The 27,754-nt window shown below is 41.6% G+C and overlaps 2 protein-coding genes across 5 annotated transcripts; both read right to left on the bottom strand.

Moving 5' to 3' along the window:
• Positions 1 to 1,869: 1,869 nt before the first annotated feature.
• LOC6044324 (adenosylhomocysteinase-like 1) lies at positions 1,870 to 24,079 on the bottom strand. Of its 4 annotated transcripts, none has more exons than XM_038253315.1 (6): positions 23,991 to 24,079; positions 11,013 to 11,329; positions 10,627 to 10,946; positions 10,114 to 10,463; positions 9,480 to 10,051; positions 1,870 to 3,206 (listed from the first exon to the last, which is right to left on the bottom strand). In XM_038253315.1, exons 2-6 carry the CDS (start codon positions 11,020 to 11,022, stop codon positions 3,079 to 3,081), a joined length of 1,380 nt encoding a protein of 459 aa, XP_038109243.1. In that variant the 5' UTR covers positions 11,023 to 11,329; positions 23,991 to 24,079; the 3' UTR covers positions 1,870 to 3,078. The 4 variants fall into 4 exon arrangements, with proteins under 4 accessions (XP_038109243.1, XP_038109250.1, XP_038109264.1 ...); XM_038253322.1 differs by lacking the exon at positions 23,991 to 24,079 and adding an exon at positions 23,278 to 23,581; XM_038253336.1 differs by lacking the exon at positions 23,991 to 24,079 and adding an exon at positions 23,376 to 23,581.
• On the bottom strand, positions 15,738 to 21,077 carry LOC119771145. Its single transcript, XM_038266568.1, has one exon. It carries the CDS (start codon positions 21,075 to 21,077, stop codon positions 15,738 to 15,740), a length of 5,340 nt encoding a protein of 1,779 aa, XP_038122496.1.
• Positions 24,080 to 27,754: the final 3,675 nt, after the last annotated feature.

The raw sequence follows: 27,754 nt of genomic DNA, 5'->3' as shown, positions 1-27,754 counted from the left end.
TGAAAATTACGAATTTTTATTTTTTTTTTGAAATTAATGAAAATGATGAATTTTTATTTTTTTTTGAAATTAATGAGAATTATGAATTTTAAAAAGTTTTGAAAACGACCTTCGAACCCATATCGAGATTTTCTCGATCGTCGGTCGTAATTTGTCGATGGTAGATCGAGGAATTACGATCGAATGATCTCAATCTACTATCGACAAATTACGACTTACTATCGACAAATTACGATCGAGAAATCTCGATCGTGAGTCGAGAAATTACGATCGAAATATTACGATCGAATCATCACGTAAAAGTTCACATGAAATAGAATGATAGAACATCAAAAGTCTAACTTACCCAGTTAACTCAATCCGAATTCTGAAACGGAATCTAATTAGAATCGTATACAAATTCCGTTTCAAACGCAACAACCGGTTCCGTGTTCGAACCGGTTGTTGCGTTTTAAACGGAATTTGTGTACGATTCTAAATAGATTCCTTTTCAGAATTCGGATTGATTTGACTGGGTAGGATCACCTCGATTTTTCAAAAGTTGTTTTGAACGCTGGATATTCACAGCAATCGCAAACATAACCTAAAAGAGCAAAAATTTTAATCGTCATTATTCGGTCTATTCTACTTCGCACATAAAAGGTTCCTGTTGAACAGGACCATGCAGAAATAAAGTCGGAATCAATTCGGTAAATATTCAAAAAAAAAAATCATTCCCCAAAAAAAGTCGGTACAACTCGCTGGATCTCGGCCATAAATCAACCAATCGAGATGATTTTTTTTAAATATAACAAAAACTTTTCCACAGAATGTTTTAAAATGCTCAAGAAGCAGCTTTCCCAACACCGACGTGGAGTTCTGGTAATCTAATATAAACATTTTTTCTAGCCAAACAAGCTTATCCCAAATACAGACTTCAAACTCAAGTACCTCGAGCTTATTCGGATATTAATCACGTGGTTTAAAGGCATTCAAGATGTGGTTTACAATGCAAACAGTTTCTACAGTGATAACATTCCTGTATTAATGAAAGTATTGAGCAAGTATAATTCCACCCTCTCGGATTCGTCCACCACTTCGTCGACGCGAACGACAGATGCCATCGGAGGCGTATCCTCACGATTTTCAGACGGAGGGGTGGCCATCCTCCACGGTCCACCTTCTGCTGTTCGGCTGTCCTCGTCGTCGAAATCAGATACTTCGAAAGCAGACGGACGTAGTCCGCTAAATGCACCCGCAGGACCATAACAACTAGGTCATTATCAAACCCTAAAAAAGGATCGCTTATGTTTTCCTCCAGCGGATCATCGTGGCCCACAGATTGCCTTTGTCTACGATTTAATTACTTTAACTTTTGTTTACAATGCAAAAAGTTTCTACAGCGATAACATGCCTGTGTTAACGAAAATATTGAGAAGGTATAATTCTGTAATAGACTTACCAGGAAGGATGTTCATCAAACTTTTTGGGCCTTTTCGTTGAAATATCAGCATTGTTTTTTGGCTGTGCACACTATTTACTTCGATTTAACCCCCCAACTGCTGCATGGATGGTAGGACGAACATTTAAAAATACCACTCTTGTTGTGTTAGTAGTTCGTCTATCGTGCCTATCGATTCCCCCATTATGACAATGGCAGGTCCAGGACGTCACAGCTGCATGAATCCATGCGCCAAAAGCTCGCTTGCCTGCCTTTGTGTCCAGTGTCCGGACAGAACCGCCACATTCCAGGATTTGTTCTCCGTTTGGACCGAGGGCAGCGCGTTACTTCTCCCGAAATCTGCAACGAAACAAAGGGAGAAAATCCACTGTCATCAAAAGGGCTGTGAGATTACCACATCAACGGGTTACGTGTCAAAACGCTCCAGGCCTTAAAAATGGGTGTTATATTTTTAACTTTTGCATCTAACTTCTTTTTTTTGCCGTCGGTCGCGATCGCGATCGCAAAACCAATAAATGTTGATTATTCCTTCCTTCAACTTTTCCCCGACTACTGCGATTTGTCGCGCGGCGGACGCTACTCTCTAAATTGGGTAAAACTTTAATAAACACGGAAAAAAAAGTGTAGAATGGAATTTTCTTTGAGAACCGAGATGCGCAAATTTTACAACGATTATTATACTTATTGTTTTTGTTTTTTCTTTAAAGTTAATGTTGGCCTACTTAAGTGAATGCAATTCAAGGTGTGTGTTTTTTTTAATCATAACCGTTTAAAAGATAAAACAAAAAACTGCGTGTGTATTTGTGGGTGTGTGTTTGCGTGTTATCAACGCGCGTCTAGCTGCTAAACAATCAAAAAATAAATACAATCAACACATTCGGCCTTCTTCGCGGGTTGGGTTCGGTTGACGCACGCAAGCGTGACCGCTTTTGTTCTGGATTTGAGTGGAAATCTCCACTGGTGCCGCGCCGAAGAAGCGTGTGTGTTTGAATTTGTGTTGTTTCCTCTTTTGTTATTTGCTAACTTATCAATCTTAATTGACTTATCAAATTAGAGCATCCGTTTGTTGTTTTTTTTTTCTTCTGTTATCTCTCTTTCTCGATTGGCTCCAAAATACTAGTTTCTTCTTCTCTTGCAGTAATTTTTAACAGTGTGTATAATTATTTTCTTTTTTTCGCTTATTTTCCTGTTTCTTTTTCTCTCTCTTGTTTTGCGTAATAATAGTGGAAGCGGAAGAGTTTCGTTTCATCTTTCTGTTTTGCTAATACGCTTGCGATTCTCTTCTAAATTGTAATTTCTTCTTCTTCTCTCTACTAATAATATAATTAGTCTCTCGCTACTACAGTCCTAGAAATTTGCTACAGTACTACTTGCCGGTGCCGTGCTTTGTGTTCTTTTTTATCTATTTCTGTGTAAGTTGTGTTTGCTGCATTTTAACTTAGATTCCAATAGTTTTGCTTTATTGTAAAGTAAAAGTGGTAAAATAAACGATAGCCGGCTCTCTCTTTCTTTCATTTTTCTCGCGAACTCGCTCACGAAATACGAAATACTTCTTTCTCTCTCTTTTAGTCCTCCATAAAATGCGCGCACCATCCTCCTTTCCTTCCTCCTTTCTTTCACTTTGTATAAAAAACGTACTAATACCTGTAATAGTTCGGCTTGAACGGACCGGCCTTGTTGAGGCCCATGTAGCGGGCCTGCTCGTCGGACAGCTCCGTCAGATGAGCGTCCAGCGTGGGCAGGTGCAGGCTGGCCACGTACTCATCTGAAAAAAAAAAATATTAGCATCGATTAGTGGTGATGATCCGAACAAATTTGCGAAGCTCTGCTAATCAGAAGGAGATGACGTGTTTTTTTGGCGGCTTCCTTCGTTTTTTTGGGTGTTAATTTTCACCTGCAAGCTCTAATTTGCACAAGTTGGCGAGCTTCGAAAACAAATGATTTGCATCGTTGCGCTAGCTAGATTTTTCTAGAGCTAGGAATTTTGTTGCAGCACTTTACCTGCTTCAGAAAAAAAATACACAATGCAACGCAAAAGAGATAGCATATCTCGCGCGTAAAGTGCGCCATTTGTGGTGGCAAGCGTAGAGCGAATTTATGTGGATGGTTGCTCGGTTACAATAATGACGATGGGCGATCGAAGAATTTCAAAAATAATCAATTTCTAGATTATTTATTGACAAAGAACTTTGTCCTAAGGGCACTGTCTACGGGTGTCAATCCAAAATTTCGCGAAGCGAAAGTGTAACGATTTGTGTAATCGTTTAAACGCTTATATCTTCCACCCAATAAAAGCAATCTGCATGCTTTATCCACCAAACGAAAGGGGAAGTCTTAAATTGCAAGTAGACTACCTCACAAAGTTGATAAAACTTTGTTAAAGTACTCAAAAGTTAAGATGAAAAATAAAAATTCAGACCGGGAAAATCCCGGTCGTTGATTGGTTGAGCGCAACCTTTCCCGAACACATTAATCAGATTCAAGTATCTAGCACTTAGCAAATTTTGCTCTCTGCCACTGCTTCGAAAGCGTCGAGCCGTCACAGCCAAGCGAGGTTATAAAAGAGCGCCGTGCCGCCGGTTGAAGCTCAAACGAGTCCGAAGCTTTGCACGAGGAGGATCGAGAAGCAGCAGCAGCACAACAGAGCCGCCGAGAGGAAGGAGAGAATTGAAAAATTGGAAAGAGAGGCAGAGCAGGCGCGGGAGGGAAAATTGCCGGCAACTTGGAGTGTCATCATCGCATGCTTTATCATCGTCATAGGACGTTAAAATGGCCCTTTTCAGGGCCAATTCACACTAAAGAGTATTCTTTAAAAATCTGGTTGGGTACGGTAGTGAGTGTTTGTGTGTGCGGAAGGGAAATCGAGTGGCAAGTTTGGGGCTTGAAAGAGCACTAAATTATCAACGCATACACACAAACGCGGGCTGGGGAGCTTCATTTGTGTGCGCCTGGTTTCTGCCGTGCAACTACCCTTCACGAGTTTGCTCATCCGATCGATCTTGGGGAAAATCGATTTTCGATATTAGTGTGGTTCCGCGAACACAATTTTAGTGTGGTTTACTACACACACACACACACGAGCAAATCCACAGTCGATGGCGCTTTCTTGCTACAAATACACTTGCAACGCACTGTTTGGTGCTCTAGGTGGTGTGTAGTATGTGTAAAGAGAATGAATAAAAAGATCGGAACCCATTTTTTTGCGAAGCGAAATCGTTACGTGGCGATTTCCCCTCTTCGCAGACTTCCCCTCCTTTTCCTTCACGCTGATTGGTTGAACAAACCTTTCCCGATCATCCTCTCCTAGAGACGTGAGATTGATGTATCTAAAATCATCTCCACTCAAGCTCATAATTTTCTGACAGCCGAGGAGTCAACATCGAGTGGCAGTTGCAGAATCAGAAGGGACAGCAGAAATTTCCCCGGTCAACGACGTGGAGAGGTCGCCGAAATGGCTCGGGCCGTCGCAGGAACGGGACGGATTGTCGCTGCAGGCCATCAAGGAAGAACGTTAGGGACCGATGTGGTCAAGCTGCTGATCCCGGAAGGCTCCGGTTAACGGCATCAAGAAGGGGTCTCCGTGTTGATCGAGAACCAGTTCCCTTTGGGTCAAGTTGGTTGTGGTTGCGATAAAGTTTATGGTTTTTGATACTGGACATGAAATTTAACATTTCGGCAGTCGTAACCGCAATCCGGAGTGGCCGGAGGCCCCGCGGATTTCCCGAAGGGGGACATTTGCCGAACCAAAAGAGTTGGGGCAATATGGGTATCAAACTTTATGGTTTTTGATACTGGACATGAAATTTGAAATTTCGGAAGTATTGGCCACAATCCGGAGTGGCCGGAGGCCCCGCGGATGTTCCGATGAGGGGACATTTGCCGAACCATAAGAGTTAGGGCAATATGGGTATCAAACTTTATGGTTTTTGATACTGGACATGAAATTTGAAATTTCGGAAGTATTGGCCACAATCCGGAGTGGCCGGAGGCCCCGCGGATGTTCCGATGAGGGGACATTTGCCGAACCATAAGAGTTAGGGCAATATGGGTATCAAACTTTATGGTTTTTGATACTGGACATAAAATTTGACATTTCAGCAGTAGTGACCACAATCCGGAGGCCCCGGGGATATTCCGGTGGGGGGACATTTCCCGAACCATAAGAGTTGGGCAATATGGGTATCAAACTTTATGGTTTTTGATACTGGACATGAAATTAGAAATTTCGGAAGTATTGGCTACAATCCGGAGTGGCCGGAGGCCCCGCGGATGTTCCGATGAGGGGACATTTGCCGAACCATAAGAGTTAGGGCAATATGGGTATCAAACTTTATGGTTTTTGATACTGCACATGCATCTGACCATTATCTGAAGTTACGCAGTTAAAATAAATCGCTTATTTTACGCAGGAAGTAATAAATCGATTACTGCGATTGCCTTTTTATTGTGCCGCGGCGAAATTCTGTTTCTGGAAATATAGAATAACTATTTCGAATTCAATTAGAGCCCTTGAAAGGGCAGTTTTAATGTTTGCTGTTGAAATTTACTTTGCTGCCGCCAATTGCTTGCAACAGCCTTGCAAAAACATTTCCGCATCTTGATAACTTTCGAGTGGTGAGGGAAAGTCGATTGATTTCACCTTGATTTCTATTGCAGTTCCATTTGCAATTTCCGTCCCCTTAGTTCGATAGGACGTTGATATTATGTCTTACAACTATTCACAAAAGAGTTGTCTTATGTAATTATAAGGGAATCATGGGGAAATTTGGACCGGACATTCTTATCGAAAATTTCAACAATCATCTTGCAAAGTTCTTTGTCATACTGGTCATGTGTAACATAACCACCTGCACCTTTTTTTCTAATTTTTTTATAGGCCGTTGCAAATATCTTTCAAAGATTTGGCTCAAAAAATAAGGAAAAAAAGAAATGTTGTTTCAAAACATTTAAAAAATTCAATGAAATAAGAAGTGTAATCAACTGAAAACAACTAAAAATACATTTCCCTAAGTGATAACTTTTTATAGCGAGATTATTAGCATGTTTGGGCTAAGAAACATAGCAAAATTTCGAAGGACCTTTCAAAAAAGTTTTTTTTTTGTTGAAAAATATGCTCTCGTTAAAACTTAGATTTTGATTAACTGAAACTGGTGTATAAAGCATTAAAATTATAAAGTTCATTTTAAAGCACTTTTTTCTTCGAAATGTAAAAACAAATACTTAATTCAGAAATTATAAATTTTGATGTTAACAATTTCATGATTTTAGAATTTCATAAATTTAGATCATTAACCATTAAAAAAGTTATTTGAAAATCTGTAACTCTAGAAGGGACATTTTAATCGATTTGTTGTTTTGGAAAAAGTTGTACACGTACGTTCAAAATAATCCAGTTTTCGTCAAAACCGAATACTTAGTTGGTCATTTACCAAAATACAAAAAAATAAAAAAAACAAAAATTATTATATTTAAAAAAAATCAAAAACAAAAATTATTATTTTTAAAAAATCAAAAAGCTTAAAAATTCTGATTCTTTCTGGAATAAAATTTCAAAATTTACAAATCTTCCAATTATCAAATTCTTTATTTTTTTAATTATTAAATTCCTTATTTCTTAGATTTTAAAATTCAGATTTTCGTAAATTCTCAAATTCTGAAATTCATAAATTTTGTGTTTTAAAATCCATTTTACACCAGTCCAGTTGTTTTGGGAATATTAGTTTTCAAAATATCTAGGTTTTGATGGACACGAAAATAAAAACATTTTTTGGTATTTCATAAAAATTTATTCAAATTATATTTCCATTAGAACTTTGAAGTTTTTTGAAAAATATTTGCAGCGGCCTAAATTCTTAAAAAAAATAATTCTAGCATTGTTAAATATTTGAATTTTAGAATGCTCTGAACTTTCCAATTTTTTAATTTTAATTTAATTTAAATTTACAACTTCTAAATTTTTGAGTCTTTGAATTATTAAAATTAAAGGATTTTAGAATTATTAATATTTGGAATAAAAAGTAACCATACATATATCTTTCCTTGTTTTTGAGCCGGGATTTGAACCCCGATCTACCGGTTACAAGGCGGAAGCGTTACCACTGGGCTACGTGGCTCGGTCTTATTTCGAATACCAAACTATTATTTTTCTTATTTGCGGAACGAGGTGGGACAGCTAGAATCAATTAAATTAAATACAATTTTAAATACCAAAATAAGAAAAAATCCTTTATTTTATAGTTTTTGGATTTTAAAATGTTGTGTTCTTTGAAATTTGAAATTTTAATTTTTTTTAAGCTTGTAAGTTTTCTAGTGTTACTTTTTATTTCTGAACTATTTGTATTTTCAAATTTATAAATTACTGAATTCTCTTAAGTTTTAAATTGAAATGTCTAAATTCCAGATTCAAAATATCTAAGTTTTTATTTTGTTTGTTCGTCCAGTTGTAAGGTTATTCCCTCTTGTTTACAACAAAATCCGTTCTTTTAACATTAAGATTCGGAATTTAGGATGTTATTGTTGTTGATTTTATTAAAGGAACTTTAACCCTATCGCTTCAGTAAGGAATTTAAGAATTTTCAAAATTATTGATACGTTTGTAATTTTCAGTCGCATTCAAATGAGCAAATCCAATGTTTTTTCATCAAAACATATTGTAAACAAGCACCACGCGGAGAAACGTCAAACGCTATTTCCGTTTCTGTTCCTTTTCAGCTGCGTAAATATCGCTTAAGAAAAATCTTTTCGTGATCCTTTACTTGACCGTTTCTTGGAACATTGATTTCACTACTACACTTGCAGGTGTAATGTCACACGTCAAAAAATGAACTGTCATTTTTTTGAAGATTAACAATATAAACAAATCGAAATAAATTGATTTTAGTGTTGCAAACAATGAGAATCACAAAAAAATCTTCAACTGATTGATTCTTTTTTTCAAAAAGAGATTTTCTTTTGCGTTTTTCGTCTCCTCTCTCTTTCGCGGATGAAGAAAGTTCGCATGCGAAAAAGATTGCGGTTATTTTAGCTCTGGTTAACCTAAAAAGATGTAAAATTGAACAACAAATACGAAAAAAAAAATAGTTTATGTAAGAGTTAGCAAAAACTGTCTCGCTCAAACAATAGCGCTACGGAAGACGATCGTTCGGCAGGCTGTGTATAGCAGCAAAACAGAAAACCTGAGAACAGATCATACTACAATAGATACCCAAGTGTCGCAGTGGTCCGTGTCTGTTCACAGCAAAAAAAAAAAAAGAGTTAGCAATATTTTCACAATTTTTACTATCCAAACGATAAGAAATTTGGCATAAATTTGTTTGAAAGATTTTTACAAAATAGGTTAATTATACCAATTTTAATCAGTCTAAGTCGTTCGACCAATTCTAATCACTTTAGCAGTTTTCCGCTATTAAAGCAACATTTTCAGGTAAATCAACAATGGAGAGCTGCTTACTCACTTTTATATGAGCTATTATTACTTCGGAACAGTCAAAAACACTTTATGAAAGCTGTAATTCATGATAAAAGTGCTTATAGACCGATAATACAAATATGCTGAGAAATGGTAAACTTCCCCAAGCGCAATTCTGTTTTGTTTTTGATGTAAGATTTCAGCGTTACAACCAAAAAAAACGAAAAAAAAATATCCACGATTCAATAATCCCAAGGTTCGACACTTTCCGAGAACATTGGATAGCTAATTCCGGTACGTGTTGATGTTCCATTTTTTAAGGGGATAAGGGAAAATCTCCACGGAGGTATAAATATCAGTTTAAAAAAAAATCTAGCAAACTACGTATCTGAAAACAGAACTCTACTCAGAAAAATTTGAAAGCGTTCGTTAACCACTCCTGTAAACCGATTTTGAGGTTATGGGAAAATACAATCTGTATTAAATTAGTGTTTGCGCTGCAACCGGTTGTCGCAGTCTTCGTTATCAGGGGGTGTTGCTTAAATTGCGATGTCGATGCACATTCGCAAAAGTTCGCTGTCTAGTTGCCCCTGCAATTCGCGCACTTTGTGCTGCCTTTTTGCCACTCACCCATCTTCTTCGGCAGCAGGTACACGTCGGCCTTGTACCGTCCGGGCGGCGCGTTAAACAGCTCGATCAGCGCCAGCGCCTGGGTGGCCGCCGTGATGGACGCCACGAACGACGACACGCTTGAGCAGGACAGGTTAACGAGGCGGCCCTCGGCCAGCAGGATGATCCGCTTCCCGTCTGGGCCAGGCCAAATGATGTGATCGACCTGGGAGCGCATCTTCTCCCACTGCAGCTCCGAGGTCCGCAGACTGTTGACGTCGATCTCCGTGTTGGAGTGACCCATGTTGCACACGATGCAGCCGTTCTTCATCTTGTCCATGTGCTCACGGGTGACGACGTTCTTGTTGCCGGTGCACGTGATCACGACGTCAACGGTCCGTATCACCTCGTTTAGTTTGACCACACGGAAGCCGTCCATGCAGGCCTGCAGGGCACAGATCGGGTCGATCTCGGTCACGTACACGATGCAGCCGAGACCCTTGAGGGCCTGGGCGCAACCCTTGCCGACCTCGCCGTACCCGCAGAGGACCACCTGTTTGCCGCCGATCATGATGTCGGTGGCGCGCTTCAAGCTGGAATGATCGTTTTGGTTAGTTTTTTTGGGTTACGATCGGGGGATCTTGTTGACACGAACCTATCGATGACGGACTCCTTGCAGCTGTACAGACTGTCGAACTTGGTCTTGGTGATGGCGTCCTTGACGTTCATCGCCGGCACCGTCAGCTTGCCCGTCTTGGACAGCTGGTACAGGCGGTGCACCCCCGTCACGCTCTCGTCCACGATTCCCTTGATCATCTTGAACATGACGGGGTACTTTTTCAGCATCAGGTGCGTCGCGTCCCCGCCGTCGTCGAGGATCATGTTGGGCTGCCAGTTTTCCGCGTGCACGCACTTGTCGATGCACCACCAAAAGTCCTCCTCGATCTCGCCGCGCCAGGCAAAGATGGGGACGCCACTCTCCGCCAGGGCCGCCGCCACTTCATTCTAGAGAGAGGAAGATGGGGAGAAGACGAAGAAGTAAAACAAAACAAACAATCTTAATTGCCCTCAATTCCTCGACACACCACTTGGAGAACAACACTTTGCACTTGCCGTTGAGCTCGACAGCTTCTGAAGAGTGTGGAGTCATGTGATAACGACGACCTACCTGCGTCGAGTAGATATTGCACGCGGCCCATCTGACGTTGGCGCCCAGGCTGATCAGCGTTTCGATGAGGACGGCCGTCTGGGCGTTGATGTGCGTACAGCCGACAATGTTCGACCCCTTGAGCGGTTTGTCGTCCAGCGCTTGCTTCCGCAACGCCATGATCCCGGGCATCTCCTGTTCCGCGATCTCGATCTCGTGCCGCCCGAACGAGTGCTGTTTGATGTTGCGCACGCAAAAGTCCGCGAATCCCTTCGAGTTCTGCTGGACCTTGTCCCGCGGCGACAGATCGTCCTCCTCGGAACTGCTCTCGGTGTACGAACCTGCGATCGAGAGCGAGAGCGATCAGCATACGATCAACCAAGAAACTCCCCTCCCAAGCTACTTACTCATACTCATCGTGACGGTGGATTGATAAAGACTGAACACGCGACAAAACTGAGCAAGTTTCTTTCGAGAGCGATCGTCTTCTCCTCCTCGACGACGGTCGCCAACAATTTAATCAATTTACAAAATCACGATAACGACTGACAGCGCAGCGCAGCCTGACTTGGCCGGGAACCCGTCTGAGACTAATTGCTAAATCGCTGGCGAGTCGTCGTCTCGGTCCCAGTTGGTGGTTGTGAAGAAGCGCCTCCGAGGGCCATACAAGCGCACATACGCCGCAACCACCCACACTCCACTCGGTCGTCGTCTCCGATGAGGCCTGCGGAATAAAAAAAAGACCATGTAAATTAGCATTTTGTGTTATCTCTCTCGTTCGCTCTGTACTGTAACGATTGTAAAATGTTTGTCACTTTAATTAACACCTCGTTCTTTTTTTTATTACGGAGCCTACCTCTATCACTAGTGTTATTGCTATTATTACAGGCAAGGTCGATATTTGCCTATTGTCTGGTTACGCGCGCGCGATCGTTAGGTGCCTTTTTTTTTAATTTACTCTTTGATGAATTTCTAATTATTGGCGAGTCGTGCTCCTCGTCGTGGCAAATGAGCTCTCACGTGTCGGACCTGTTTCCAGCTGAGGCGAGTGATAAAAGCTAAAAATCAGATGCCCAACCGGTTATCACGATTGTTCAAATTTGATTTTCCTATCAGTTATTTCCACATTTCAAGTTGACAAGACTCCAAAGTCATCAATAGTTGATTGCGCAGATATTTGAACGATTTACAGAAACTAAACTATTTTGAACTATTTTTCCAGGGTGACCACCCAAACCTCATTATGTTACCGATCTGACACGATCGCCATCGCGAAGCGACCGTTAGCAAATGCACACGTAGTTGAAACGAACGGTAACCGAGCACGGCACTCACGCAACCGCTCTCTTTCTGGCGCGTGGTGACAGCACTCATGTGAATGCAGTCATTGGGAAGATGAACCGAATTTCGGTAGAATGGCGAACAAACGCTGCTCTGCTGCGCGAATGTATCTTCGGAGAGCGTCAAATGACAGCGCTCATTCGTTCGCGTGTGGATGAACAAGAGCAAAATGCTAAAATCAACGTTCACAAACGGTGTCAATAATCAAAAAGTCTCCCACCACCCAACGAATATAAAAACTTTTGGGGAAAAAAAGAAAAACCAAATGTTCAAAAAAAAACCCTTGTGATTTCAATTCAGAGAGGTGTAAAATGTAGCTTTTAAAAAAATAATAAAGCATTTTATTTAAAAATTGTCAAAGTTCACTTTTCAAATTTGTGCATTTGCATGTTAAATTCCATACATTTCCAGAATCTCAAAATAGGCATTTCTTACCCAAAGAATGGTTGTTAATCAAAACCTGTTAATATCAGCCAGCGCATAAAATGTCTAAACAAATAAAAAAACAAACAGATTATTAATTTTTTTTTGTAACAATACATAATTTTACAAAAAAAAAATCTGAAAAAAAAACTTCAACATGAAACATAAATCAACAAAAACTTCAACGTTCATTTTAAAAATGGCCAAATATAAAAGTGGTTTTTCCTCGGGTTTAAAATTCATCATCCCGGTACGAGAATCAAACTCACGACCTTTGGATTGGAAATCCAGCACGCCGCTAGACGAAACCCATCCTCTACCGGTCAGTATTCCCAGTGAGCAGATGCACTCTTTGAAGGGATCTGACTTTGCCGAGCCAGACAGACCTTCCGCTTACAAGGCGAAATCCGTAACCTCACGGCCACGGAAGCTCGGCAATAATTGAAATTGGAGTGGAAAAAAATACTTTATTTTATTTTTATTTTCAACCAAATTAGGCTGAAAACCCTTAAATCGAAATTCGTTTAAAAATATGTTTTATCATGCTTTCTCAGAAAATAAAAAAAGACAAAATAAAAAACAATAAAAAAATTAAATTAAAACAAAAATAAAAACTTAAAGCAAATTTAAAAAATAAATCAAAAAAAAAAAATAAAAAAAGATTTAAAAAATTTAAAAATTGACAAAATTTCAAAAAAATTAAAAAAAATAAAAAATAAAAGAAAAAAAATCTAAAAAATTAAAAAAAAATAAAAAATTAAAAAAAATTACAAAAATAAAAAAAATAAAAAATTGAAAATAAAAAAAATTTAAAAATTAAAAAAAATCAAAAACATTAAGGCTGGTACAAATTTTATTAAAAGTTTTTATCCCTCCTTCAATGTTGGCCCTAAAAATCAGGGGGCAAAAAACTATTTTTTTTTTTCAAAAAACTTCAATATTTTTATGAAAATTTAAGTGCAATTAGTTAAAATCAATTTAAAATAAATTCCAATGCGTTCAGAATCATTTTTAGCATATTTGAGTTGATTTAAAAATCTTTTGAATTTTTGAAAATTTTCGATGTCTACTATCGCTAAAGTTTTTTTTTCGCAAAAATTTTTGTTTTCGTCATATTTTACATTTTTTGAAAACTTTTATTGCAAAACAACTGAACTAGTGTAAAATACATTTTAAAACACTTTTCCCATGCAAATGTTGAAACTATGGCATGTTATTTTAATATTTATATTTTCTTTGCCCTCCCCCCTCGACTCCGGCCAGAGCCGAGGGACAAAAACTTTTAAAAATATTTGCATCGGCCTAAAAAAAAATAAAAAAAAACTTCAAAAAAAAAACAAAATAAAAAAAATAAAAATATAAAAAAATAAAACATTTTAAATTTCAAAAAAAAAAACTTATTTAAAGAAATTAAAAAAAGAAAAATATTTAAAAAATGAGAAGAATAAAAAATTGGAAAAATTAATAAAAATAATAACGTTTTCATTGAATTATCTGAGATCCGGCCTTTATTGTATTTTTGAATTTATGTATTTTTATATTTTTGAATTTTTAAATTTATCAATTTAAATTTAAATTTTTTAATTTAAATTTAAATTTTTAAATTAAATGTCTAATTTTTAAATTTTTAAAATTTTAAAATTTTTGCATTTTTGAATTTTTAAATTTTAGAATTTTTGAATTATTGAATTTTTAATTTTTTGAATTTTAGAATTTTTGAAAAAAAAAATTAAGGATTTAAGATTGTTCTCAGTTGATAAGACTTCTATTTTCATTAAAATTTTGATATTTTTTTGCCCCCTGATTTTTTGGACCAATTTTGAAGAGGGGCGACATAAACTTTGAAAAATATTTGCAACGGCCTTAAAAGAGTTTAATACTGTATCTTTCTTTTTATACGAAATTTGAACATTAAACTTACATTGAATTATCTTTAATTTATTTTGTCAGATTTACAATTTCAATGTTTTTCTTCTAATCGTTAACTCGAACGGAAATGCACTCAAAATAACTGACATTCGAAGTAGCGACATTCGAATCGTCTCAGTAGGTTTATAAGTTTTATGAAAAATTATATTGTTTTTCTAGCATCTTTTGAGATTCGAGACTTCTATTTTTGTATTTTAATTTTGTTAAATTTGTTATCTACATGCTTCGGAAAAAAACAAATTTGCATCATTATTTTTCCGTACAAAATTTTGCAAGTCTGTCATACGAGCTGAGTACAAGAATACATAAAATTCTGTATTTCGCGAATAGTTTTTTTTTATCGACTTTATGAATCACGTCTTCGCCCAATTAAAAAAATTTAAAAAAAATCTTAAAAAAAAAAATCTTTTTTTGCCTTCCTCACGTTACTGAGGAAAGGCTATAAAATCACTCGAATAATGAACTTCTCAATAAGACCTCCTAGAACCACCTTCATGTATACATATCGATTCAGAATCAAAAACTGAGCAAATGTCTGTGTGTGTGGTGGGATGTTGATCAAAAAAATGTCACTCGATTATCTCGACATTGGCTGAACCGATTTTGTCCGTTTTGGCCTCATTCGATCCGTCTTGGGGTCCCATAAGTCGCTATTAAAAATTATGCAGTTTAGTTAAGTACTTCAAAAGTTATGCTAAAAAAACGATTTTAACAAAAGTCCGGAAGATTGTAAAAAGGGTGGTTTTTGTAAGAAAACCCGTCATGCTATACATTTTCAGAAAGGTATTTAAAAGACCTTTCCAACGCGTCCAAGACATTGAAGATCTGACTATCCTATCTAGTGTTATAAGCACTTAAGTGTTATTTATACGCTTTTTGGAGGCCGGATCTCAGATATGTTGATGAAAACGTTGTCCGGATCTCTCATGCGACCTATCGTTGGATAGATATTCAAAAGAGCTTTCCAATGCGTCCATAACATTGAAAATCTGACATCCCTATCAAAAGTTATAAGCACTTAAGTGTTATTCACGCACTTTTTGCATTTTGGATAGCAATCTTTAAATGTGAGGAAGGCGCCAACCACCTAAGGGTGGATTAAGTAACGTTTTTCAATTATTATCAATAAAAATGGTGTTGCGGTGAAAAAGCGGACTGTATACTTCCCGAACTTGGACCGAGATTTCCGGATTCGGAAGAGGAACTCAAATAAACCACGCGCGCGAATTCTACTAAACTAACTTTATTCTAACGGTACTTTCTCTTTTTCTTCTGCGTCCGTTCGTCGCGGCGACTCGGTTTGGAATGATGATGGCGGCAGCGTGCTCCTGCACACGGTGGTGAAAAGGTGGGAATACCCACTGCGATTGCGACGGCGTCGTTCTGCTAGGGGTCGTTCGGGAACTCCGGAACATCCTCCCCGCCTTGAGGCCACTGCCTCAATTCCTCGGGAGTAGGCACAGCTTGTGAATCGGGCGTTGGTACACAGTTGAACCGCGCCGTAGGGTCACCGTGCGTACCGCTCCTGTTGCGTCCGGATGGACCTCCTTCACTCGTGCTAGCTCCCACTGGGTCGGTGGAGCGTTGTCGTTCTTCACGAGGACCAGCTGGTCCACCTCGATGTTGGGTTGGGGTGTGCGCCACTTGTTGCGCGGTTGCAGGCTCGTCAAATACTCATCTCTCCATCTGTTCCAGATATTAGCAGCGCGTCTCTGGAGCGCTTGCCAGTGATCCAGTCGTCCGACAGGCAGGTGTTGCACGTTGGGCTCGGGAACAAGGTTCATCGGCTGCCCAACCAGAAAGTGCCCCGGAGTCAAGGCCTCAACACTGTCCGGGTTGCTGGAGAGAGCGCAGAGTGGCCGCGAGTTAAGGCAAGCCTCGACTTGGCACAGAATTGTTGACAGGTCTTCGAACGTGATGGCTTCGTCTCCGAGTTCGGCCACCAGGTGCTTCTTGGTGCTTTTGACCGCGGCCTCCCAAATACCGCCCATGTGCGGTGCCGAGGGAGGGTTGAAGGTCCATTTGATGCCCAGGTTGGACAAGAATCGCGCTGCTTCCTTGCCGTTGAACTGGATCTGCTCGACGAACTCCTGCAGGACTCGATCAGCGCCAACGAAATTGGTACCGTTATCCGACCAGATTTCAACGGGGTATCCGCGCCGGGATACGAATCGCTTAAGGACACTGATGAAGGTGTTCGTGGACAAATCGCTTGCTACCTCCAGATGTACTGCCTTGGTTGAGAGGCACACAAACACCGCGATGTACCCCTTGGTTACCTTGACTCCACGAACGCAGGCGGCCTTGAGTTTGACAGGTCCGGCGTAGTCAACGCCGACGTGTGAAAATGGTCGTGTCGCCAGCACCCTTGCCGGCGGTAGATTGCCCATCAGCTGATTGGCAGTTTTTCCCTTGAGACGGACGCACCGCGTGCATCCGTGGACCACCTTGCGTACCACCGTCTGGCATCCGACGATCCAGTATTGTTGATAGATGGTAGCAGTTAGCAGCGCCGGTCCGGCGTGGAGATTACGCAGGTGTAACTCACGCACCAGCATTTCGGTTGCCACATGGTTCTGCGGCAGGATCATGGGGTGCTTCACGTCGTACGGCAAGTCCGAGTTCTGCAGTCGACCCCCCAAGCGCATGGTGCCTTGTTCGTCGAGGAAGGGGTGGAGCGGGGAAAGGATGTGTTTGGTTGGCAGCGACTTACCCTTCCGCAACAGCTCCAACTCGGGTGCGTACGCCGTGTGTTGAACGGCTCGAACGAGCTGCGCTCGCGCAGCGCTCAGCTCGGCTGGGGCCAGCTCCCCATTCTGACGATTGGCCTTGGTAGTCCGGCAGTTGCGGACGAGACGATTGACACAGGCCAGTGTCCGGATGATCAGCGTGAAACTGGACCGCTTCGCCAGCAGCCCCAGCTCCTCATCGTAGTTTTCTCGGATTGGGATCGCCACTAGGTGCAGCGATTTAACTACTCTGGTTTCCAACAGGTCTTCGTCGTCAACAACTGGAACAGGGCGCAGCTTCCAGAGTGCTTGATCCACCTGCATCCACGGAGCAGATCCGAGCCACAGTGGGTTGCCGAGAAGCTCGGCCGGTGTGAGCCCGCGCGTTGCGAGATCAGCAGGGTTTTCCTTGCCCAGGACGTGGTTCCAGCAGCTGCGTGGCAGGTAATCCAGGATGGCAGCTGTGCGATTCGCCACGTAGGTCTTCCACTTCCGGGGGTGAGTGGACAGCCAGTTGAGCACGATGGTCGAATCCGTCCAGGCCCAGTGCTCGATTGCGAGGTGCGACAAAGCTTCCGTTATGCGCTCCATCAGCAGTGCAAGCAGCCACGCACCGCAAAGTTCCAGTCTTGGCAGCGACACTTGCTTGATTGGTGCGACTCGAGATTTGGCTGCAATTAGAACCACCGAGATGTTGCCGTTGGCGTTCACCGACCTGGCGTAGACGACGGCTGCGTACGCCTGCTCGGAAGCGTCCGAAAATCCGTGCAATTGGATTCGACCACGAAAGGGGGAGAGGTATCGTGGGATCCGCATGTTCTCGAGTAAGTGCAGAGTACTCCGCACTTCCTGCCACTCCGCCTTCACCGCCGGCGGCAGTGAGTCGTCCCAGTTGACGTCGAACAGCCAGAGTTGCTGGTACAGGATCTTGATCTTCACCAGCACAGGTGCCAACCAGCCAAACGGGTCGAACAGTTTAGATGAATCCGATATCATCTGGCGTTTAGTGAAGGTGAACGAAGTGTCGGGGAGGTTGACCTTGAATCCGTACACGTCCTCCGTCGGGAACCACTGGATGCCAAGGGCCTTCACTGCTTCTCCTTGCTCGGAGAACTTCATCAGGACTGGAGCGGACTCGTCCGTGCGCTGCTCTTGGAGGAGTTCTTGGTTGTTCGAGGTCCACTTGCGGAGTTCAAACCCCGCCGACGAGAGGATCTCGACCACTTGCTGCTTCAGACACGTCGCTTCGTTCGTGTCGTCGGCTCCGGACAGGAAATCATCTACGTAGAAATCCCGTTTGATTCGTTCTACCGCCTGTGGGTAGACGTCGTCGTAAGCCTTGGCCGCCGCCCGCATTGACTCGATTGCCAGGTACGGTGCGGTCTTCGTTCCATACGTCACTGTGCAGAGACGGTAGTGCTTGATCGGTTGATCTGGTTCCTCCCGGAAGACGATGCGTTGGTAGTCTCGGTCGTCCGGGTGCACGAGTACCTGGCGGTACATCTTCGCAACGTCTGCACAGAACACCACCTTGTGTGAGCGGAACCGCAAAGCCACCGAGAACAGGTCCGCGTTGTTGTTCGGTCCGGCACGCAATCGGTCGTTCAGCGAAACTCCCGTTGAAGTGGCGCAGGACGCGTCGAAGACAACGCGCAACTTGGTCGTGCTGCTGTCCGCCTTGATCACCGCGTGGTGCGGTAGATAATAGCACTTGCTGCTATCCTTCTCGACTTGATCGGCTGGTACCTCCTCCATGTGGCCGAGCTCCAAATACTCGCGCAGGAACGCTGTGTAGTCCTGCTTGAACTCCGGGTGTTGCTGGAATCGACGTTCCATCGACTTCAGGCGTTTTGTGGCCGCGGCAAGCGAGTCGCCGAGCGCTGGCTTCGAATCGTCAAAAGGCAATCTGACAATGAAGCGTCCATTTCCGTCGCGTTGCAGGGTCGAACTGAAGTGTTCAGTGACCTGCTGTTCAGAAGGAGTAAGCGGTGGTGGCTTGAAGTTCTCCTCCTGCTCCCAGAATTGCCGCAAGGTGCGGTTCAGGTCCATCTCTGCGTGCAGATTGACGATGGTGTGGTTGCTGTGTACGACGGCTTGGTCGTCGTATCGTCCCGCCACGATCCACCCTAGGACCGTGCGTTGGGCCACCGTTTGGCCGCTTTCGTCTTTGACCTGCCCTCCCTCCAAGAGCGCAAGAAAGACATCTGATCCAAGAATGATGTCGATCGGACCCGGTCGGTTGTAGTCCGGGTCGGCCAGCTCCGGAATGTTCTGCAACAGTTTCATGTTGGCCACGTCGAAGCGCTGCGACGGAATGGTCGAAGTCAGCTTTCCAAGAATGTAGGCGTCCGTGGCGATAACCACGACCTCGTCGAACCGGGAAGCAATTTGCAGCGTGACCACGCCGCGGGTTGTTCCGACTTCCTGCTGTCCAAGGCCGCTCACCGCCAGTTTCCCGTTCCTTCTCGGCAGCTCCAGCTTCCGGACACACTCCTCCGTCACAAGAGATGCTTGCGATCCGGAATCGATCAGCACTCTCGCGCGGACGTATCCGCCACTCACTTTTCGCACTTTCACTACTGCTGTCGGCAACAGGGGTAGAACCTGCCGCTTCTTCTCCGGTAACTCCACCATCAGCGAAGCGATCACTTCTTCTTTCTTCTCAGGAACCACTTTCACTGAAGCACTGCTTCCACTTTCCTCACTTGCTCGTTCAGAATTGGCCGCACTTGTGCACAGCAGCGTGTGATGTCGTTGTTTGCACTCAGGGGTGTGACACGACGACTTCGAGGTGCACGATTTGGCGCAGTGCGCAGGTCGCAAACAGTTAAAGCACAAGCGAACCTTCTGCACTAGTTCACGCCGTTCTTGCACGCTCAGCCTCCTGAACTCTTCGCACTGATACATGTTATGCTCTTTCGAACATTTCGCGCACTTCTGATTGGTTGCAGTTGTGTGCAACGCTTTCAGCTTCTTGTCACTGATTACTTGTTTCGTCGCTTCCTTCTTTCCGTCGAGCACCACTTTCTTCGAGAATGCTGAACAGGTTTCCAGCACCTCACATCGCTTCTTCAGGAAAGACAGCAACTCGTCGAACTTCGGGTTCTCCTTTTCGATGACCTTCTGCGACCAGCCAGCTCGAGTATCCTTGTCCAGCTTCTCGAGCACCAGGTGAATCAACCACGGATCGCGGGTCTGGAATTCCTCCCCGAGGGTATCCAGCTGCTGCACGATCTCGTCCGAGCTCGTCACAAGCTTGTTCAACGATTCAGGGGTGGCACTTGCGATTGAGGGTTGATCCATGAATTCACGTACCAGCGAGAAGACAGTGAATCTTTTCTTGTCATAGTAATCGGTCAAAGCCTCCCACGCCAGCTTGTAGTTTGCCTCCGAGATAGAGAACCTTGCAACTTGACGCTTGGGCTCGACGTCCAGATACGAGTAGAGATACTGCATCTTTAGAGTGTCCGTCAGGTCATCGCGGTTGTGAATGGTTGACACGTAAAGGTCCTTGAACGTCGTCCACTTCTTGCGATCTCCGGTGAATTTGGGCACACTGATGGCTGGTAGTTGAACGTTCAGTTGGGGTAACCCACTCTGCACCTGACCGCCGTTTGGTGAACAATTCGATGCCTGTCCTGCTCGTTGCGCCGATTGATTCAGCAGCAGCTGTCGCTGCGTTTCCATGAGCAGGTGCATCGCTTGCTTCCAGTCGGACGTTTCGGCCACGGTCCGCTGACTGGCCGTTGACTCGCCGTCGGAATCCACATCCAGGAATTCCTCGTAGGCGTCCTTCGCCTTGTAGTATTTGTGGAAGAACTCTTCCCGGACGTTGTACACAGAGGCAATGGCCGCTGCGTCCTCTTGCAGCTCCTCGATTCCAGTTTGCGTCTCGCGAAACCTCTCGGCAAGCTTGTTGAGCTGGGTCAGGCGGTCCTTAACCTCACTTTGGGACGGTTTCCGCGTTTTGAGGCTCTCCGCGACTGACAGCTCCCCACTCACTTGCGCCATAAAGGCGTTTCTACGGCTTTTCAGTGCTTGCATGTCCATCACTATTCGGCACTGAAGGACCAAATGTTGCGGTGAAAAAGCGGACTGTATACTTCCCGAACTTGGACCGAGATTTCCGGATTCGGAAGAGGAACTCAAATAAACCACGCGCGCGAATTCTACTAAACTAACTTTATTCTAACGGTACTTTCTCTTTTTCTTCTGCGTCCGTTCGTCGCGGCGACTCGGTTTGGAATGATGATGGCGGCAGCGTGCTCCTGCACACGGTGGTGAAAAGGTGGGAATACCCACTGCGATTGCGACGGCGTCGTTCTGCTAGGGGTCGTTCGGGAACTCCGGAACAAATGGAATTCTCAAAATACGTATTCCTAAATTTACGAATTTTGTTTATGGTTCGAAAGACAAACTCTTTTGTATAAGAGTTTAGGATAATGCAAAATCGGTTGCAGGAGTTGTGAAAAAAATACATTTTTTTTTTGAAAAATATCAAAATATGGAAAAAAATAAAAATCTTCGTATTGTTGTTGTTTATTGAATAAAGGTGACTTATCCGTTATAGTGCTGAATCGTCACCAATCTTTGATTGACTTAATGAATTATTTTAATAATTTTTTTTTTAATCTTTGCTACAGAGATAAACAATTGCCAAATGGGCAGAATGAGCCGCCTAAGAAAATTCCCTGAAAACCTTAGAAAAACATATAAAATTATGCAATTTGAAAAGCTATTTTTGATGCACTTAAGCATTTTTTTATTTACATAAAAAAAATCTTTCTTAAGGCAGGTTTAGAATTCGGTCCTGTCTCCATCAAATTCACAAATTTGCACAAATTTTTATAACAAGTTGTTTGCTCATTTTCCATTAATATTAACTTTTTAAAATGTATCTTTACAAAAATCTTCAAGAAAAGAAAATAAATATCCAACAACTTGTTTTGGACTTCCGACTTTATGAAAAAAGAGACCAATCACAAATTCCCGACTTTATCTCGATTTTTCGCGGACTTTGAGTAGCCACCCTGCTATTTTCACAATATTGCTCACACAGTGATTGAGCGTTGCTTATCTGAATCGCCGATGTTCGTCGCGGATTATCGGTTCCAATCCCATTCAATATTTACAGCGCCATACAAGTCCGTTATCTAAACAGGCTACCAGAATAAACAATCAGGAGCTGCGCTGATCTATTTAAAAAACGCGATTGATTTTAGTGCCACCCGCATTTTTCTCGTCATTCCACGATTACTCAACGCGTCGCTTTATGACGAACGACTTGATTGATCCAATTGAGCTCTGCGCGCTAAGACCTATTTAAGCGCCTGTTGAACTCTCATCAGCGAGCGCGAGTTAAGATGTACGACGAGCACACGTGACACGAATCGTGAAAGGGAGTTGCAACCTGTTGTTGTTGCTGCCATTATTTTCCTTGGCTCGGAACGCTAATCCGACCTGGCATCTGCCTGTCAAGCGATATTTTAAAATATGCACATTTATCTTCTCACACACACATGGAGGGCGAGCACGTGCGCCTTCCTGCCTAATCCTCGCTTTCACCTTCCCTCACTTTTTTGCTGAAGGCAGACAAGTGGAAAAATTATTACGTTGACTGATAATAAAAACTTGGTGCGCGCTCAAGTGCCTCTTCTGCAGCTCGTGTGGATAATGAATAATCGCACGGCACACACACACGCAGAGTAGCTCGAGAGAGAGATATAGAAAGAACAAACATGCCCTTGCTCCGCTGGCCAACACACGGCAAGTGTGTCACGCGAAATTCCCCAACCGCGAAACCGTACGGAACCGGTTTCACGGCAGAACGAGAATCGCCGCGGTGACCCAGTTACAAGTGCCGTGCGATTATGTATTGACGGTAGATTTGTGAACTGCGATCTGGAGCTGGAGATCTATTGTTGAGCAAGTGTGTTGAGCGGTCCACAAGCCGTAGCTTGAAACAGCAACTCCAGCGACTGGTTTATGATGTTTTATAATTGGAATGAACCGAGCATAACTCCTTCGGGATGATCCGGATTGTGATCAAACACAATCGAATCGATGCACTGCGACCAGATGATGTGGATGCTTCCGGAGCACGAGCAAAAAAAACGGCAAGGCGTCACACACTCACGAGCACACACAGCGACACGTGTGTTATGCAATCTTTTCCTCTGTCGAGAACCGACAATCGACGGGGCCACGGGAACACGATTCAGCGATTGCAATGGTGGTGACTCACACCAACCTTTCGAAACTCGGTCTTTCAACTAAAAGCTTCAGTTCGCTTGCCAAATAATTCAACGCAAACTATTCCCGAACGACGATGCTGCTTTTCGCCTTGACCTGCTGCTGGCTCCTCCAGGGACTGTCCACAGCTCGTCGTCGTCGTCACTCTTTGTGTATGCAATCAATGCACTAATGCAAATGCAAACACACTCTCCTTTACTGCTGCTGCTGCGAAAACGAGTGTGCGTGACAAACATCAATATACGACTGCCAGGCGGACTGCCGTGTCGACGACGAGGCAGCTGTCCCCAAAAACGGATCGATTCCGACTCGTGCTAATGTCAAGGTCAGCTTTTGGCCTCAACCAACGAAATCCTCCAACTTGATCGGTGACGTTTGCTCCTGTTTTGCGTTTGTTTGTTATCGTTTCAAAACATAATCAAGCAGGCCGTGCCATTCTCGGACTCAACCATCCAAGCGCATCATCTGTCCGCCGCAAATCTGTGCCTTCAATGCTGAATCGCCGCCGTATCGCCATCTCATTCATGACTTGCTTTGATTGATGATGATGGCCGTCGCTCGTCGTCGTCGCAGGCGAATCCGCAAAAATGTTTTTCACTTTTTCACCGCGTAATTCCGGCCAACCGCACACGACTGCAGATGGCCCGCGCGGAGGATACACTCGCGAAGCAAACGGGATCGGTTCGAGGCGCGAAATCCGCGGAAAATTACCTGAATTAGCGACGAAATCACGGGAACCCTGATCGGAAGCAGACCGTCGTCGTCGGCTGGAGGAAAAGTTTTGACTTTGTGGGGGGGAGCGTTCGCGACGGACGGAACGACGACGTGGGGAGAGAGAGGCTGACGGATCAGATGATTGGGAGAGCAAGTCAGGGGTGCTGGAACGATGTTTTGAGAGGAGGCGTTACGTTTTGATTTTCTGTAATAAAAAAAATTGTGGCCTTTGAAATTCCTTAAAAATTTTGTTTCCTTTATGTTTATGTTACTTTATTTTGCAATTGGGTCCTAAAATAAAGCTTAGATTTACAGCGATAAAGCTTATTTTTCTGAGTACAATGACCTTTTGTACGACCACAAAGAGTTTAAAATTGAATTTTAAATCAATTTTGAAAAATAAACCTCGCGGTCCTTCTTGACAGTAAAGCTCCTACTTGACAGCTCGTTCCTTGGGGACCATAGTTGATCCATCGAAAAAAATGTTGTCTTGTCAATTTTTTTTTTTGCATTAAAATGAAAAAAAAAAATATCAGAAATGGTTTTTAATCGTGTTTGTTACCGTTGTCAATAAAAAATATACATAGGGCTTAAGTACCCAATTTAAGAATTAAACAATAGAGTTATCTAAGCCCGAGCTCACGCACACTAGCACGCCATTTGTTTTGCTGGCCGGTACAAAATTTAACCTCAATCTTTTTCGTGTACGTACACGCAATACATGCGCACGTAGATACACATGTTAAATTAATTCAAAAGTTATCACTGCAATTCGGATTTTCATCTGGTGCCACAGAATTGTTACAAAATTACTTATGTAACAGAAAACAAGTTGTTTTCGCAAATGGCCTTTTTTCTGATTCAGCCAGTATTATTTCAGGCGTACCTCAAGGTTCTATTTTAGGGCCGCTTTTATTCTCCTTATTCATTAATGACCTGTGCTCCGTTCTAAATCATTGTAGAATTCACATGTTTGCTGATGACGTTCAGATTTACATAGCTTCTAATAGGCTGTCTATTCCACAAATTATTAAATGAAGATTTAGCTAACATTTATGACTGGTCATGTTCTAATCTTCTACCAATTAACTCATCCAAAACTAAAGTTATGCTCTTTTCCAGAAACAGCTCAGAACATCAGCAGCCTTTAATAATGCTCGGTCAAAACGTTCTTGAGGGTGTGCTTAAATATCCAAGTCTTGGCTTCATTCTAAAAAATGATTTAGAATGGGATGGTCATGTGAATGCGCAATGTAGAAAAATCTATATCGGACTTAGAACTTTAAAGCTCTCAGCAAGTATGTTACCGGTTAATGTAAAACTCAAACTCTTTAAATCCCTATTGTTGCCACATTTCATGTATGGTGATGTTTTGCTATTAAATGCTTCATCTGCTTCTTTGAACAGGTTAAGGGTAGCTTTAAACGCGTGTGTACGATTTGTATACAATTTAAATAGATATTCGAGAGTGACTCACCTTCAGCAAGAATTGTTAGGCTGTCCTTTCAAAGAGTTTAAATTCAGAACTTGTTTAACCATGTTTAAAATAGTAAACTTTTCCATTCCACCCTATTTAGCAGATAAAATACAAATTGCCCGCAGTACTAGAACTAGAAATTTAATAATTCCAAGACACAGCACAACACATTACGGAAATAGTTTCATAGTAAGGGGTGCTACTATCTGGAACCAACTTCCTAACGCGATTAAAAACATTCAAACCATTGCAGGTTTCCGCAAAGAATGCATCACTTGGTTTAGAGGATAAATTAATTAAAATGACATTAGTTTACACTGATCAGGAGTTTAGAAATTAATTAATATTTTAGAGAAAATGCTTTTCCGGTTCTCAACAAAGTGTAGTAATTTAAAAGGATATTTCTTTACTCTACATAAATAATAAATAAATGAAATGAAATGAAATGAAATAACTCTATTGAAAATGTTAAAAAATCAAGCATTTAAAAAAATACTTTTCAGTTCCAAACATTTAAATTCTTAGGTTTTTTTCATGTTATCGTTAATTTCAAAATTAGCAAATTAAGTTATAGAATCCTAAAATAGGTCTTTAAGCCTTTGATGTTATTTTTAACACACAATGATAAAAGCCATGCCAAATAACCCTTATTTCACATCACTCTTTTTTTTATTTTCATGCAAAAATATTATCCATCTTTATTTTCCCTAAAAGAGCACTCAGCTAGCAAAATCTAAACGTAGAAATATGTACTCTCCCTGCAAAGGCTTATGAATTGATCTCAGTTGAAAGGTTCTCCAAATCTCTGAATTGCAAATGTAACATCCTGGAACAGAACTGCTAAATTCTAATAAAAACACAAATTGAATTGAATTGAATTGAATTGAATATTATCCATCAAAATTTGGCGAGGTACCATGTAAGGAATAAAATTATCTATAATTAATTTAAAATCAATTTGTTCACGGCGAAGTGTCGTTGTTCTTAATAAAAATGAGCAATCGGAATGAAAATCTGAACTAAATTTGATACCCAATTAAAAGTTTAAAAAACCAGGGATACACTTTAACAGATTAAAATTCAAACATGTGATTTCCAAAGTTCTTGTCTCCCCCTTTAAAAACAGCAAAAAAATTGGGAGGCATTTTTTTAAGAAATATTTTTAGAAAACCGGAAAAATATTTTTGCAAATCGACTGTACTGCTGAAAAATGCATTTTCCACGATTTTTGTCATTGAAATGTTTTAATTGTGGCATGTTATTTCAATTTGTATACTTTGTATATCATTCGGGTGTAATTTTCTTGACAGAAAAGGTCCAACTTTACAGCTCGTTCCAAGGGGACCATATAGTGGATCCATTGATAAAATGTTGTCTCGTCAATTTATATTTTTGCATCAAAATGAAAAAATAGTCATCAGAAATGGTTTTTAATCGTGTTTTTTTACCGTTGTTAATACATTTTTAAATCTAAAAAACTTCGATTTAAAACTTCCAGAAAAATAATCAATTACATCCTAAAATTAGGCTTTTTCGGACGTCGCGTTTTTTGACCGTTTTTTAGTCCTTACAACGATGCACAAAGTACACATGCGCGACTGCTGAAAGTTAATGTTGCTGATGTTATTTTTTGCAACTAAAAACTTATTTTTATTAGTACAATGACAATTAGTACGACATGGATTTTAAAATCAATATTGACAGTTTTTTCCGAGGGGACTAATATTGATTCATACTAAAATGTTGTCTTGTCAATTTAATTTGTATGTATTAAAACACAATAAAAAGGCCCAATATAGGATTACCACGTGTTTAATGAAGTTGTATACACAAATTTACATGGAACTTTAGTACTTTTTCGAGCCCTAAAATTTAGTTTTGCAAAATGACACTTTGTATTATACAAAAAGTTTAAAATGGATCTCATAATTCATTTTGAAAAAGTGGGATTTTTACTTCAACCTTTCATAAATACAAAAATCACAAAAGTTTCAAATTAAAACAGTATACTGTTATATCTTTCTCAAGATAGGTTAATAGTTTGAATAACTCTAAAATCAGTTGATATTTTCTCCCAACATTAGAAAGTGAATCTCTCAATCAGTTAATCCTTTGAATACTCCTACACTTATTTATTTATTTCCTTGATATCACCGAAAGGCATTTTTTTTTTTAGATACTTTTGAACCAGCCATGAAACTCCACAAAAATGTGGATACCGATGGAGTTTTTCAAACAGAGAAACCCTCGGAGAAACCTCTTTTTACGCGGTGGCGTTACGCTT

The sequence above is a fragment of the Culex quinquefasciatus genome, chromosome 1 (genome assembly GCF_015732765.1).
Source record: "Culex quinquefasciatus strain JHB chromosome 1, VPISU_Cqui_1.0_pri_paternal, whole genome shotgun sequence".
In the NCBI taxonomy this organism is placed as follows: Eukaryota; Metazoa; Arthropoda; class Insecta; order Diptera; family Culicidae; genus Culex; species Culex quinquefasciatus.
Note: the sequence above shows the minus strand (reverse complement) of the source record. Positions and strands in the feature narration are given on the sequence as shown.